The 16,262-nt window shown below is 45.1% G+C and overlaps 1 protein-coding gene across 1 annotated transcript; it reads left to right on the top strand.

Annotated features, from left to right (window-relative positions):
- The first annotated feature begins 229 nt into the window (after positions 1-229).
- meox1 (mesenchyme homeobox 1) lies at positions 230-14,013 on the top strand. Its single transcript, XM_086195108.1, has 3 exons — positions 230-907; positions 10,914-11,086; positions 13,356-14,013. Exons 1-3 carry the CDS (start codon positions 415-417, stop codon positions 13,476-13,478), a joined length of 789 nt encoding a protein of 262 aa, XP_086051234.1. The 5' UTR covers positions 230-414; the 3' UTR covers positions 13,479-14,013.
- The last annotated feature ends 2,249 nt before the right edge of the window (positions 14,014-16,262 follow it).

Below are 16,262 nucleotides of genomic sequence, written 5' to 3'. Positions count from 1 at the left end.
TGCGTATAAAATTTCCCCTGTGATTAATAGTGGATGAGGCCGGCCGGGTGCTACCAACATGTGGCCGGCAGGACTCCTCCCCCTCGCTGGGCTCAGGTTTCACTCCATAAACGTGCCACTCTCTCCCACCTATACGTTTGAAAAGAGGAGGGCTCACTTGTCAAGAATGCCTGAGAAGAGCTGTGAAAACAGGCGGCCGGGGAGGGGAGTCGCTCAGACCAGCCGGGGGAGAGTGTGTGAGAGTGTGTGAGGACCAGAGGTTCCAGAGGACGTCACACACTCTCACAGAGACGGAGGGAAGCTCGCCATTGCGGGAAGGCGTCCGTCCTCAGACGTTCCAACAGACGTTCCAACAGACGTGGATGATCTGGATATTTCTCCAACCTCCCAAGTGTGAGAGCTTGTCAGGTCAGTATGGATCAGCCAGCCAGCAGCTGCATGAGGAGCGCCCACCCCAGCAGCCCCATCTGGGGCTGCATGAGGAACCCTCACTCTGGGGTCCCAGGGGCCAACCTGGCCTCCCCCTACCAGCAGGCCCCTTTCTCCCTGCACCAGAAGCCTGAGTTCCTGGCTTACACAGACTTTTCTGGCTCTTGCCTGGTGCCCAGCACACCACACGCCGCCTACCCCCGCGACGACAGACTCTACCCAGAGAGCCAGGGGGGCTACCAGAGAGCTGACTGGCAGTTCAACCCCTGTGAGACGCGGACAAGGGCCCCTGAGGCCTGCCCGTCTGTGGCCACCCCTGTGGGCAGTGGGGAGGGTGGCGGCCTGGGGCCGGAGCTGGATGGCGAGAGGCTGCCGGGGGCCGTGTCCGGGTGCCTGGAGGGGGATTATTCACCCCAGAGTGTGGCGTCAGCGGACTCCGACAAGAAGAGTTCCAGCAAGAGGAAGAGAGATGTCACAGGTGAGTAGGTGTCTGATGACGGCACACGCCGGTGTAGATGTGTAGACGAGGCATCAGGGCGCCGCACAGGTTCATTCGCGGGAAAAAAATATTGGAAAACTTTTGTTTTCTGCACTTTTCTGCAAAAGTGCGTAGGTTCGGCGCTGTATCCCTCATGTGGGTCATCCAGCAGCCGCTCGCCAGCTCGCCGTGTCAGAGGTCATCAGCCTTCTGTGTTCCAGACACACAGTTGCATCCTCACAGCGTTCCTGAGCCTCCAAAGGTTAAAATGATTCATGGAACGTGAACGTGTCTGCTGGAAAGGAAAGGGGGGGGGGCGCCAAGGAACTCTGGAGCAGATACTGCATAGCAGATATTACATATTGCATAAAAGATACTACATACTGCATAGAAGATACTACATACTGCATAGCAGATACTACATACTGCATAGCAGATACTACATATTGCATAGCAGATACTACATACTGCATAAAAGATACTACATACTGCATAGAAGATACGACATACTGCATAGAAGATACGACATACTGCATAGCAGATACTACATACTGCATAGAAGATACTACATACTGCATAGAAGATACGACATACTGCATAGAAGATACGACATACTGCATAGCAGATACTACATACTGCATAGAAGATACTACATACTGCATAGCAGATACTACATACTGCATAGCAGATACTACAAACTGCATAGAAGATACTACGTACTGCATAGCAGATACTACATACTGCATAGAAGATACTACATACTGCATAGAAGATACTACATACTGCATAGAAGATACTACATACTGCATAGCAGATACTACATACTGCATAGCAGATACTACAAACTGCATAGAAGATACTACGTACTGCATAGCAGATACTACATACTGCATAGAAGATACTACATACTGCATAGAAGATACTACATACTGCATAGCAGATACTACATACTACATAGCAGATACTACATACTGCATAGCAGATACTACATACTGCAAAGAAGATACTACATACTGCATAGCAGATACTACAAACTGCATAGAAGATACTACGTACTGCATAGCAGATACTACATACTGCATAGAAGATACTACATACTGCATAGAAGATACTACATACTGCATAGCAGATACTACATACTGCATAGAAGATACTACATACTGCATAGTAGATACTACATAATGCATAGAAGATACTACATACTACATAGCAGATACTACATACTGCATAGAAGATACTACATACTGCATAGCAGATACTACATACTGCATAGCAGATACTACATAATGCATAGAAGATACTACATACTGCATAGAAGATACTACGTACTGCATAGCAGAAACTACAAACTGCATAGAAGATACTACGTACTGCATAGATGATACTACGTACTGCATAGCAGATACTACATACTGCATAGAAGATACTACATACTGCATAGCAGATACGACAAACTGCATAGAAGATACTACGTACTGCATAGAAGATACTACAAACTGCATAGAAGATACTACGTACTGCATATCAGATACTACGTACTGCAAAGCAGATACTACATACTGCATAGATGATACTACATACTGCATAGAAGATACTACATACTGCATAGAAGATACTACATACTGCATAGAAGATACTACATACTGCATAGTAGATACTACATAATGCATAGAAGATACTACATACTACATAGAAGATACTACATACTGCATAGTAGATACTACATAATGCATAGAAGATACTACATACTGCATAGCAGATACTACACACTGCATAGAAGATACGACATACTGCATAGAAGATACTACGTACAGCATAGCAGATACTACAAACTGCATAGAAGATACTACGTACTGCATATCAGATACTACGTACTGCAAAGCAGATACTACATACTGCATAGATGATACTACATACTGCATAGAAGATACTACATACTGCATAGAAGATACTACATACTGCATAGAAGATACGACATACTGCATAGAAGATACTACGTACTGCATAGCAGATACTACAAACTGCATAGAAGATACTACGTACTGCATAGCAGATACTACATACTGCATAGAAGATACTACATACTGCATAGAAGATACTACATACTGCATAGCAGATACTACATACTGCATAGAAGATACTACATACTGCATAGTAGATACTACATAATGCATAGAAGATACTACATACTACATAGCAGATACTACATACTGCAAAGAAGATACTCCGTACTGCATAGCAGATACTACATACTACATAGCAGATACTACATACTGCATAGCAGATACTACATACTGCAAAGAAGATACTACATACTGCATAGCAGATACTACAAACTGCATAGAAGATACTACGTACTGCATAGCAGATACTACATACTGCATAGAAGATACTACATACTGCATAGAAGATACAACATACTGCATAGCAGATACTACATACTGCATAGAAGATACTACGTACTGCATAGAAGATACTACATACTGCAAAGAAGATACTACATACTGCATAGCAGATACTACATACTGCCTTGAAGATACTACGTACTGCATAGCAGATACTACAAACTGCATAGAAGATACTACGTACTGCATATCAGATACTACGTACTGCAAAGCAGATACTACATACTGCATAGATGATACTACATACTGCATAGAAGATACTACATACTGCATAGAAGATACTACATATCAGATACTGCATAGCACATACTACATACTGCATAGAAGATACTACATACTGCATAGCAGATACTACATACTGCATAGAAGATACTACATACTGCATAGAAGATACTACATACTGCATAGCAGATACTACATAGCAGATACTACATAGAAGATACTGCATAGAAGATACTGCATAGAAGATACTACATAGAAGGTACTACATAGCAGACACTGCATAGCAGATACTGCATAGAAGATACTGCATAGAAGATACTACATACTGCATAGCAGATACTACATAGAAGATACTACATACTGCATAGAAGATACTACATACTGCATAGCAGATACTACATACTGCATAGAAGATACTACATATCAGATACTGCATAGCAGATACTACATACTGCATAAAAGATACTACATATCAGATACTGCATAGCAGATACTACATACTGCATAGCAGATACTACACACTGCATAGCAGATACTACATACTGCATAGAAGATACTATATATCAGTTACTGCATAGCAGATACTACATACTGCATAGAAGATACTACATACTGCATAGAAGATACTACATACTGCATAGCAGATACTGCATAGAAAATACTACATAGCAGATACTACATAGCAGATACTACATAGAAGATACTGCATAGAAGATACTGCATAGAAGATACTACATAGAAGGTACTACATAGCAGACACTAAATAGCAGATACTGCATAGAAGATACTGCATAGAAGATACTACATACTGCATAGCAGATACTACATACTGCATAGCAGATACTACATAGAAGATACTACATACTGCATAGCAGATACTACATAGCAGATACTACATAGAAGATACTATATAGCAGATACTGCATAGAAGATACTGCATTGAAGATACTATATACTGCATAGCAGATACTACGTAGAAAATACTACATAGAAGATACTGCATAGAAGATACTACATAGAAGATACTGCATAGAAGATACTGCATAGAAGATACTATATAGAAGATACTACATACGGCATAGCAGATACTACAAAGAAGATACTACATAGAAGATACTACATACTGCATAGCAGATACTACATAGAAGATACTACATACTGCATAGCAGATACTACATGGAAGATACTACATAGAAGATACAACATAGTAGATACTACATAGCAGATACTACATAGAAGACACTACATAGCAGATACTGCATAGAGGATACTGCATAGAAGATACTACATACTGCATAGCAGATACTACATAGAAGATACTACATACTGCATAGAAGATACTACATATCAGATACTGCATAGCAGATACTACATACTGCATAGCAGATACTACACACTGCATAGCAGATACTACATACTGCATAGAAGATACTACATATCAGATACTGCATAGCAGATACTACATACTGCATAGAAGATACTACATACTGCATAGAAGATACTACATACTGCATAGCAGATACTGCATAGAAAATACTACATAGCAGATACTACATAGAAGATACTATATAGCAGATACTGCATGGAAGATACTGCATAGAAGATACTACATACTGCATAGCAGATACTACGTAGAAAATACTACATAGAAGATACTGCATAGAAGATACTACATAGAAGATACTGCATAGAAGATACTGCATAGAAGATACTCTATAGAAGATACTACATACGGCATAGCAGATACTACAAAGAAGATACTACATAGAAGATACTACATACTGCATAGCAGATACTACATAGAAGATACTACATACTGCATAGCAGATACTACATGGAAGATACTACATAGAAGATACTACATAGTAGATACTACATAGCAGATACTACATAGAAGACACTACATAGCAGATACTGCATAGAGAATACTGCATAGAAGATACTACATACTGCATAGCAGATACTACATAGAAGATACTACATACTGCATAGCAGATACTACATAGAAGATACTACATAGCAGATACTACATAGAAGATACTACATAGAAGATACTACATACTGCATAGCAGATACTACATAGAAGATACTACATAGCAGATACTACATAGAAGACACTACATAGCAGATACTGCATAGAAGATACTACATAGAAGATACTACATAGAAGAAACTACATAGAAGATACTGCATAGCAGATACTACATAGAAGATACTACATAGAAGACACTACATAGCAGATACTACATAGCAGATACTACATAGAAGATACTACATAGAAGATACTGCATAGCAGATAATACATAGACGATACTACATAGTAGATACTACATAGCAGATACCACATATTTCAAAGGTACCACCTGAGAAAACATATGTTCCCTTTCCTGCGTGTGGAGCCACGCCTCCAGGATGATGTCACCCTACAAATGTGCTCAGATCGCCTTGTTGCTCCTGAAGCAGTGAAATGGTTTGGCATCACGTCGTCTCCAGCAGAAGTGTCACGCCTGAGTTTCACATGTAGACAGAGTCAATTTACAGTGTGTGTGCGTGTGTGTGTGTGTATAGGTGTGTGCGTGTGTATAGGTGTGTTAGTGTGTGTATAGGTGTGTGCGTGTGTATAGGTGTGTTAGTGTGTGTATAGGTGTGTGCATGTGTATAGGTGTGTTAGTGTGTGTATAGGTGTGTGCGTGTGTGTGTGTGTGTGTGTGAGTGTGTGTGTGTGTGTGTGTGTGTGTGTGTGTGTGTGTGTGTGTGTGTGAGTGATGGGCTGACAGGTGAGTCCTCAGCAGGAGAAATGGAACGCCTGCAAACTTTTCAGGCTCAGAAGTTAAAAGTGTTTATTTGAATCACTGAAGACTTTCTTCCTTCATCGTCTGAGCAGAAAAAGGAACTGAAAATGTGAGCCCCCCCCCCTTTACCTTAGAGTAACCTCGGCCCACTACAGCGAGAACACGCCAGACCGCGTCTGGTAAACTCACTTGCCTCTGAGCCCACGTTGAACATTCTTCTCCATTGACATTTTCCTGTCGTTAAGCCGTAACACAATCTCCCGCTGAGAGCGTGCAACATGTCTGACCACGACATCAGCTTTGGCTCACACACACCCGCACACACCAGTACACACCAGCACACTCCAGTAAACTAACACACTCCAGTACACACTAACACACTCCAGTACACACCAACACACTCCAGTACACACCAACACACTCCAGTAAACACTAACACACTCCAGTACACACTAACACACTCCAGTACACACCAACACACTCCAGTAAACACTAACACACTCCAGTACACACCAGCACACTCCAGTAAACTAACACACTCCAGTAAACTAACACACACCAGTACACACCAACACACTCCAGTAAACTAACACACTCCAGTACACACCAGTACACACCAACACACTCCAGTAAACACTAACACACTCCAGTACACACCAACACACTCCAGTAAACACTAACACACTCTAGTACACACTAACACACTCCACTACACACCAACACACTCCAGTAAACACTAACACACTCTAGTACACACTAACACACTCCACTACACACCAACACACTCCAGTACACACCAACACACTCCAGTAAACACTAACACACTCCAGTACACACCAACACACTCCAGTAAACACTAACACACTCTCGTACACACTAACACACTCCACTACACACCAACACACTCCAGTAAACACTAACACACTCTAGTACACACTAACACACTCCACTACACACCAACACACTCCAGTACACACCAACACACTCCAGTAAACACTAACACACTCCAGTACACACCAACACACTCCAGTAAACACTAACACACTCTAGTACACACCAACACACTCCAGTAAACACTAACACACTCCAGTACACACTAACACACTCTAGTACACACTAACACACTCCACTACACACCAACACACTCCAGTACACACCAACACACTCCAGTAAACACTAACACACTCCAGTACACACTAACACACTCTAGTACACACTAACACACTCCAGTAAACACTAACACACTCTAGTACACACCAACACACTCCAGTAAACACTAACACACTCCAGTAAACACTAACACACTCTCGTACACACTAACACACTCCACTACACACCAACACACTCCAGTAAACACTAACACACTCTAGTACACACTAACACACTCCAGTAAACACTAACACACTCTAGTACACACTAACACACTCCAGTACACACTAACACACTCTAGTACACACTAACACACTCCACTACACACTAACACACTCCAGTACACACCAACACACTCCAGTAAACACTAACACACTCCAGTACACACTAACACACTCTAGTACACACTAACACACTCCACTACACACCAACACACTCCAGTACACACCAACACACTCCAGTAAACACTAACACACTCCAGTACACACCAACACACTCCAGTAAACACTAACACACTCCAGTACACACTAACACACTCCAGTACACACCAACACACTCCAGTAAACACTAACACACTCCAGTAAACACCAGCACACTCCAGTAAACTAACACACTCCAGTAAACTAACACACACCAGTACACACCAACACACTCCAGTAAACTAACACACTCCAGTACACACCAGTACACACCAACACACTCCAGTAAACACTAACACACTCTAGTACACACTAACACACTCCACTACACACCAACACACTCCAGTAAACACTAACACACTCCAGTACACACTAACACACTCCACAACACATTAACACACTAATACACTCTTGTACAACAACACACTCCAGTACACACTAACATACTCCAGCACACACCAACACACTCCAGTACACACCAACACACACCAGTACACACCAACACACTCCAGTAAACTAACACACTCCAGTAAACTAACACACACCAGTACACACCAACACACTCCAGTAAACTAACACACTCCAGTACACACCAGTACACACCAGCACACTCCAGTAAACTAACACACTCCAGTAAACTAACACACACCAGTCCACACCAACACACTCCAGTACACACCAACACATTCCAGTACACACCAACACACTCCAGTACACACGAACACACTCCAGTACACACTAACACACTAATACACTCTCGTACACACTAACACACTCCAGTACACACCAACACACTCCAGTACACACTAACACACTCCAGTACACACTAACACACACCAGTACACACCAACACACTACAGTACACACTAACACACTCCAGTGCACACCAGTACACACCAACACACTCCAGTACACACTAACACACTAACACACTCCAGTGCACACCAGTACACACTAACACACTCCAGTACACACCAACACACTCCAGTACACACTAACACACTCCAGTACACACTAACACACCAACACACTCCAGTACACACTGACACACTCCAGTACACACTAACACACTAACACACTCCAGTACACACTAACACACTCCAGTACACACTAACACACTCCAGTACACACTAACACCACTAACACACTCCAGTACACACTAACACACTTCAGTACACACTGACACACTCCAGTACACACTAACACACTCCAGTACACACTAACACACTCCAGTACACACTAACACACTAACACACTCCAGTACACACTAACACCCCCCCAGTGGCACGTTCCGCCCAGCCCATGTGACGTGGGTCATGTGGTAACAGTGGTCTTGATTCTGACGGCTCCCCCACCACTCACAGGTTCATGTTGTTAGCATTGCCTTCCTTCGTCTCTGGTGAGGGGTCTTGAACCGATCGATCATCAGTTAATCAATGATCAGTGGGACTCTGACGCGCATGAACTCGTTCCTTCATGATCAACCAGGAACAAGAACATTCAGGAAAACGCTTGTTATGGTTTCCCTGATGCTGCGTTCAAGTGTCGCTCATCAGCCTTCATTCACTCCTAATGAGAGCAAACTACATTTGCACTGCTGGTGCCTAAAGGCACCAAATGTTTGGGACCCTGTTGAGTCTCCAGCAGGGACTCCAGCCTGCGGGTTCACACCATCTGGCTGTGCGGGACATTTACGGGCCCTGTTTAGCCCCCCCCCCCCCCCGCCAGGTGTTCAGTGCAGAGCCACCATGACCAGGCAACGTGTCATTCATGACACTTGAACAACAATAAGACACTTTTATAGGAGACCATATGGGACCACAGACGTGAACACACACTCACACACTCGTTAGTTGAGCAGCCACATCTGGATGAGGCGTTCAGGTTCTAGCCCACCGCTCTGGCAAGCATCAAGCTGAACTTCTCACTCTGACACATTAGAACCATTTTCTAGAGATGACATCAACTGCTAAAGCTGCTACCAACGCTGAGGCGCGACCCAAACACGTTCCCTCTGAGCCTCAGGACCGGCTCTGAGCCTCAGGACCGGCTCTGAGCCTCAGGACCGGCTCTGAGCCTCAGGACCGACTCTGAGGCTCATCTACATTTTCCCACTAATGAGATTTCACATCTCATTATTTCCCAAAAAATGAAGCCGGCGCTGAGAGTAACCTTAACTTCTGTTTCATAGATATCTGCCACTGTATTTTTTTTTCAATTTGTAGAGATGCCAAGTGTGTGTGTGCGTGTGTGTATGCTTATGCTTCTGTCTGTACACACACACACGGATCTGGACACCTTTGTTCTTTACTTGGAGGCTTTAATGACGTTCCGCTGCATTCCACCGCTAACTCTCTCCCTCTGTGGTGGTCTGGTGGCCCTCAGCTGACTAACTAACACACACACACACACACACACACACACACACACACACACACACACACACACACACACACACACACACACACACACAACCTTACAAACCATGAATTAATACAGACATTTGCGCTCAAGTGTGTTTTTAATAGACAAAAGTTGCACACAGAAGCAGAAGAGTGCAGGTGGGCCGGTCCGATCGTTGTGGTCCAGGTGTTTATGACACCCCCCCCCCCCACCCCCCCAGGGGACTCTTTGGAGTTGTGGTTTGTTGGCTGGGAGGTTGTGAAGGTCATCAGGTTGGTCTCACCATGGGCAGCGAGCTAATTCAAGTCAGACTCAGCGTAAAATGTAACAGTCCTGTTTGTTTGGTTCTTTCAGAGGAACCTGATGAGGAAGAAGAACTGATAGAACTTTATCTCTCAGCTCAGGAGCACAGAGACATGAAGTAAAAGAGTGGAGACCTCTCATGACCAGGGTGACGACTCGGACGCCACTTCAGGCTTGAATGAAGTCAAAAGTGATGAGAATATGTCGAAGTGCAGAAAACGCTGTCAGAAGACTTTCCATTTAGAGTGAGACGGTCCTGATGATTGTGGCCCGCTGCTGAAACTGGACCGCGTCCATGTGTGTTCCTCTCCAGAGATCCAGGAGCCCAACTTCAAGGTGGACTCGAGTTGCAAGGCCCGGAAGGAGCGGACGGCGTTCACCAAGGAGCAGCTGAGAGAGCTGGAGGCTGAGTTCACCCACCACAACTACCTGACCAGGCTCCGCCGCTACGAGATCGCAGTCAACCTGGACCTCACCGAGAGACAGGTACGCCGCCATTCCTCCACCTACCCGGGACGGCAGGCCCCGCCCACACAGGTTTTGATGCGCTGATATCAGGGGGATGTAAACCATTATGGTGTCTGAAAGACATCAAAGTTTTTTAAATGAACACTCGAATGTCGATCACATTTACATCGATACGCACCACGTTGGCGAAATCATAACACAAACACGTTTCCAAAGTTTGTGGTTACTGAGTAATCATGAAAACACCAAATTCATGAGGGTCAGAGCTGATTTATCATTTGTTGAATGATTGTAACCCGTTGTTCACTTGCGCTCGGGGCCTGGAGCAGCCGGTTCCCACACACGGAGTCATTTTTGGGGAACAAATTATTTCTCAGAAAAAAAATGTCTCTCTGTGGTCGCCTCAGGCCTCCGTACACGTGAGTTGCCACGTATGTGGACAGAGCGCTCATCTTACCAGTGAAAATCTAAAATTTTTAAACAATTATAAATTACTGCATGAATGTAATATTCTATATTTCCAGTTCCAAAGTTGCGCTGTTCCTACGGCAACATTTTCTGTATGACAGAAAAACAGGAGAGGCACAGATATTTGAACGGGGCTTCAGTGAGACCTGCGTTTGTTCGCCACATGAATGCGCAAACCCTGTTTTAAATGGCAGTTCTGTGGTTTTTCCTGCGTCTGCTTCGTCCTGGTTCCCCTGGGTCACTCACAGCTGGGCTGAGTGGGCGTCAGGTCCAGACTTCATGGAATCGGACTAACACGTGTAGATGCTGCTGGATCAGACCTCGATGTCCCGGCTCCTCCTAATGAGGCCACGGTGCCATAGTGACCACACAAGCTGCCGCCGTCTGCTGCCTAGATCTGTTTCCCAGACCTCGGAATGCTCATGCCGCCAGCCTCCACCTTCAGAGCTCCCCCGTCCTTCTGACAAAGCACATCCTTCTAACTTGTGTGTGAGCGCTTCCAGGGTCGAGAAGCGGGGGGGGGGTCGCAGCAGTCGCTCCTTCTGTCTCAGGGAGCAGTAGACTCTACAATGCTCTGTGGACAAACACGTTTCTTCCTGTTGGTGTCTGCCAGTCAGCTCTTCAGCTGACCTCGTCATCGACGCAGCATGATGGTTTCCTCCGAAAGATGACGGTGTTTCAAGTTCAGAGGGCTGCAGTGGTGGTTCTGGATAGAACTCTACACCAGCACTGGTCATGAAATGACCCTGAAGAGAAAACTAAATAATAATAATAATAATTAATATTTTCATTGAAAGTATTAAGCTCAGGGTGGCGTGGCTCAGAGGTAGAGTGGCCATCTCGCAACCGAAGGGTTGCTGGTTCGATCCCCTCTTCCCCCGGTGATCATGTCACGTGTCCTTGAGCTAAATCTAATTGAGCTGGTCCTCGGCTGCCTTGGCCCTCACTGTGCTGTCTTCCTGCCCTCTTGGCCCAGTCTCCAAAGTCCTGTAGGGATGGGCACCAGAGGAGCAAATCATTGGAAATACTTTCCCAGGGCGGTCGGACACCATTTATTGGAATTCCTTTGGACATTGTGGTCCAGCCCGACACGTTGATTAAACAGATGAATCCAGGGCCCACAGCTCTCCTTTGGAGCCATGTTGTCATCTGAAAGGAAGGAAATGGCTGTCACACAAAGCCTTGACATCTTTGTTTCTAAATTACATGAAGTCTCCAGGTAATAGTAGTCCCGTATGAGTAGTAGTAGTAGTAGTAGTAGTAGTAGTAACACCTGAGGGTTTTGACTAAATCTTCCAAAATTCATTCACATCTAAAACTTTCTTTTATGCTTCTTATGAAAATGTTGTTCACAATAGGACTGGAGCTGAAAAACTGGAGATAAATCTGACTGAGTTTGTAGATCTGCAGGACAGGTGCTAGCAGGAAAGCTAACGTTATGCTAGCAAGCTTTACACTGCCTAGGTGGACCCCAAGAGGAGTTAGCTGTTACCTAGGCTAGGGTAATGGCTAACGGGGATGAAAATAAACTAAAACAAACAGCATAGAGGTGACAATCAGGAAATATAAGATTATAATATGTTTGATAACTACATCATTTTACGACATTTTTGTTCCACATGATTATTTACATAAACATGAACTGCAACCTATATATACTTACCTGTACTTAATATTTTTAAATGCTTACCTGTGTACAGACTGTTCTAGGTGTAGTATTGATCATGTGTCGGAACTGCACCGGTCCCGTGTCAGCTTGGATTGGCTCCTTATCCACTGAATAGCTCAGAAGGTGACTAGCACGGTTTGTTTCTGTCAGGTGAAAGTCTGGTTCCAGAACAGACGGATGAAGTGGAAGCGGGTGAAAGGAGGACAGTCGGCTTCACCCAACGACCTGGAGAACGACGACATAGACTTGGCGGCTTCACCGAGCTCAGAATGATCATGGAGATATGAGAGGCCCTGCGAGGGACAGCGACCGACTGGATACCTGCACCACATTACGCAACCTCAACGCGTTTCTGTGGAAGGTTGCCGACAAGAGCCGATCACTTGTACAGACACACTTCGAATTTCTAGGCTGAGATCAGCTGGTGCCTCCTTGTGTTTTTCTAATGTAAATAGTTGATAAAGCGATTATAAATAGAGATGCAGGGATTGTGGGTAATGTAGTCATTGTGGATCAGTGGCGACACAGTGGCATTCTGGCCCGGGATGATGGTGCCTCCTCCCCCAGTGGTGTTGTCACCATGGCCTCGGACGCTGGACTGCAACCACCTGGGACGACTCAACCGTCGCTGCCAAGCCTCCCAAACTTGTTTTTCATTTTGACCGTTATTCCTTGAATATAGTTTTATTCTGTTGAGCTGTTTTTCTATTCTTTTTAAAAAAAATAATTTTAAATGTTTCTGATAAAACACAGATGTTGCCTGTTTCTGCAAATAGAATAAATCATCTACTGCAACGGGGAAAATATCCTGATAATTTCTTCCTCCTGTTGAGTTATGATGGGACAGGCAGTCGGACCGGGACGGCCGGCTGATGCCTCCGACTATTACAACTTAAATGTGACGAGTGGGTGGCTGTTCAGACTGGGATGTTTGCTTTTTTTCAGTTCTGATGTGAGCTTCTGATACTGAGTTATAGAGTGTGTGAGTGTGTGTGTGGGGGGGGGGGGGGGGCTGTATTCCATCCACTCATGTGGTCAGTGGCAGCTCTCCTGTAACTTTAAGAGTTGTAGGCCAATTGGAGCAAACACATTCTCCTCTTTGGTGAATCACATCCACCACCACTGCTGTCAGGGAAATGGAAAACAATTGATTAAAGAAAACCTTAGATATTTGATAACAGGCAGAAACCTTATTGGTTGGTTCTGAAATGATGTTGAACCTCATCAATCATCAGTGATAATGAGCCATGGCCTCACTCAATAGCGGTTCAATCATCAGTCAATGTGTAGGGCGATGTGGAAACACTCAGGCAGGGATTTGCAGGCTCTGGTGGCTTTGTTTTCGTTCCCCAAGGTGGGGGCCTGATTGGGAGAGCAGGTCTGACCAGCACGCCACGTCAGCTACTGTCCTCCCCGGATTCACCAGCTGGGCGAGGAGCTGTTTATAGAGGAATGTTTGTCTCTGAAATGTTTGGTGCTGGTTTTGTCCTGGTTCACCTTCTGTGTCACACACAACATGACACATTGGCCGGCGGTGTACCTGTCGGTGGAAATGAATTAAATATGATATCCATCAAAAGTGGCGACTTTACAGAGCTGCACATTTCTTGCTTTTATCCTAGAACTCACCTTGAGGCCTCCTTAACTGCTCGCTGTCTCCAGTAAAGCCCGCCAAACCAGCACAGAACAGCAGTCTGGAGCTGACTGGCGAGAGGAGGTTTCACGTATCACATGGACGTGGCACAACCAAGTCTGTCCTCTGCAATCAGCCCGACAGAGCAGTGAGCCGCTGAGAGCGGCGCTCAGGACCAGCTGACCTGGAGTCAGATCCCCTCTGACGTTCACACCTACATGTTTACATCAATTTCAAAAGTCCAGTTTTTTTAAGACGAAGACAATGAGTCAGTTTCTTTCGAGGATCACCTGGGCAGTGCGCGCGCACACACACACACACACACACACACACACACACACACACACCTCGATGGAGCAGCTGCATCCATCAACAGCAAACCAGTTTCTGGTGCTGCTGTTCCAGACGATAACCTGTTACTTTAAAGGAGGAAGAGTTGATTTAGGGTTCAGGTAAATCAGCAGGAAGTGATGTCACATCCTGCATGTGTGTGACTGAACAGGAACGTTCTTGTGCACCATCGCTGCCATTCCAGCCAACTCACAAAGGGCCATTAACCTGCCAGGGAGGAGCTGCGTTCCACAAGTATTTGGCCCCAAACGCTATTTTGGACGGAAGCATCTGGATGGGGCCAATTTGATTTCAACCTGAGTGGAACCTGGACAGACCTGCTCGGGACCCTCAGGACCAGAGGGGGAAAAAAGCTTTCTGGCTGACCACTTGATGGAAAGGGAAATAATAGGTGGGTATGGGTGAAAAGACGGCTTCTCAAGTACAGGATGTTGTTGTAGCAGGTAGCCAGTCATCCAATTTCCTGCTTCCCAAAGAAAACAAGAGCTTGAGCGTCGGAGTCCCCAGACTTACAATGGCAGGCCTATGCTCCGACTGCGGCCAACCAAACAAAGCCTTCAGAGGTTACTGCCCTCTTGGCGGGTCTGCGGGGACGGGAGCTGGCGGGAGGGCGGGGCGGTTGTTCCTCACACACAGTCAGGTCAAGTGTTACTGTACGTCTGACCTCTCTGGGCCCCGCTCCAGCTGCTGGGGGTAATACCTGGACCCCCCCCCCCCAAGCCTCTATTAGGGGCTATTATTGTATTAGTGGTAATAATAGTCAAAATAAACCATGTCCTAGAGTAATGATAGTATTAATATCAGCAGTGTAAACTAATGAGGCTGGAATGTTGTTCTTTCACCAGAGAGGCTCCTCTTAAAGGCCCAGCGGAGGCCAGAGAACAGATCAGATTTAATTTGGTGGTTTTGTGATTGCTGGATGTAGAAAGACCCCGGAGGGCGGGAGCTGTGGGCTGCGCCCATCCATGGAAACGGCGCTTTGGACACCTTCTTCTGTTTTGTTGATTTACCACAAATTCTTCTTGTGCATGTGACACCGCTGGGAGGACATCTTGATACTGACCAGTCTTAGC

The sequence above is a fragment of the Aulostomus chinensis genome, chromosome 23 (genome assembly GCF_037954235.1).
Source record: "Aulostomus chinensis isolate RoL2024-O1b breed Wild chromosome 23, RoL_Achi_v1.0, whole genome shotgun sequence".
Lineage (NCBI taxonomy): Eukaryota > Metazoa > Chordata > Actinopteri > Syngnathiformes > Aulostomidae > Aulostomus > Aulostomus chinensis.
Note: the sequence above shows the minus strand (reverse complement) of the source record. Positions and strands in the feature narration are given on the sequence as shown.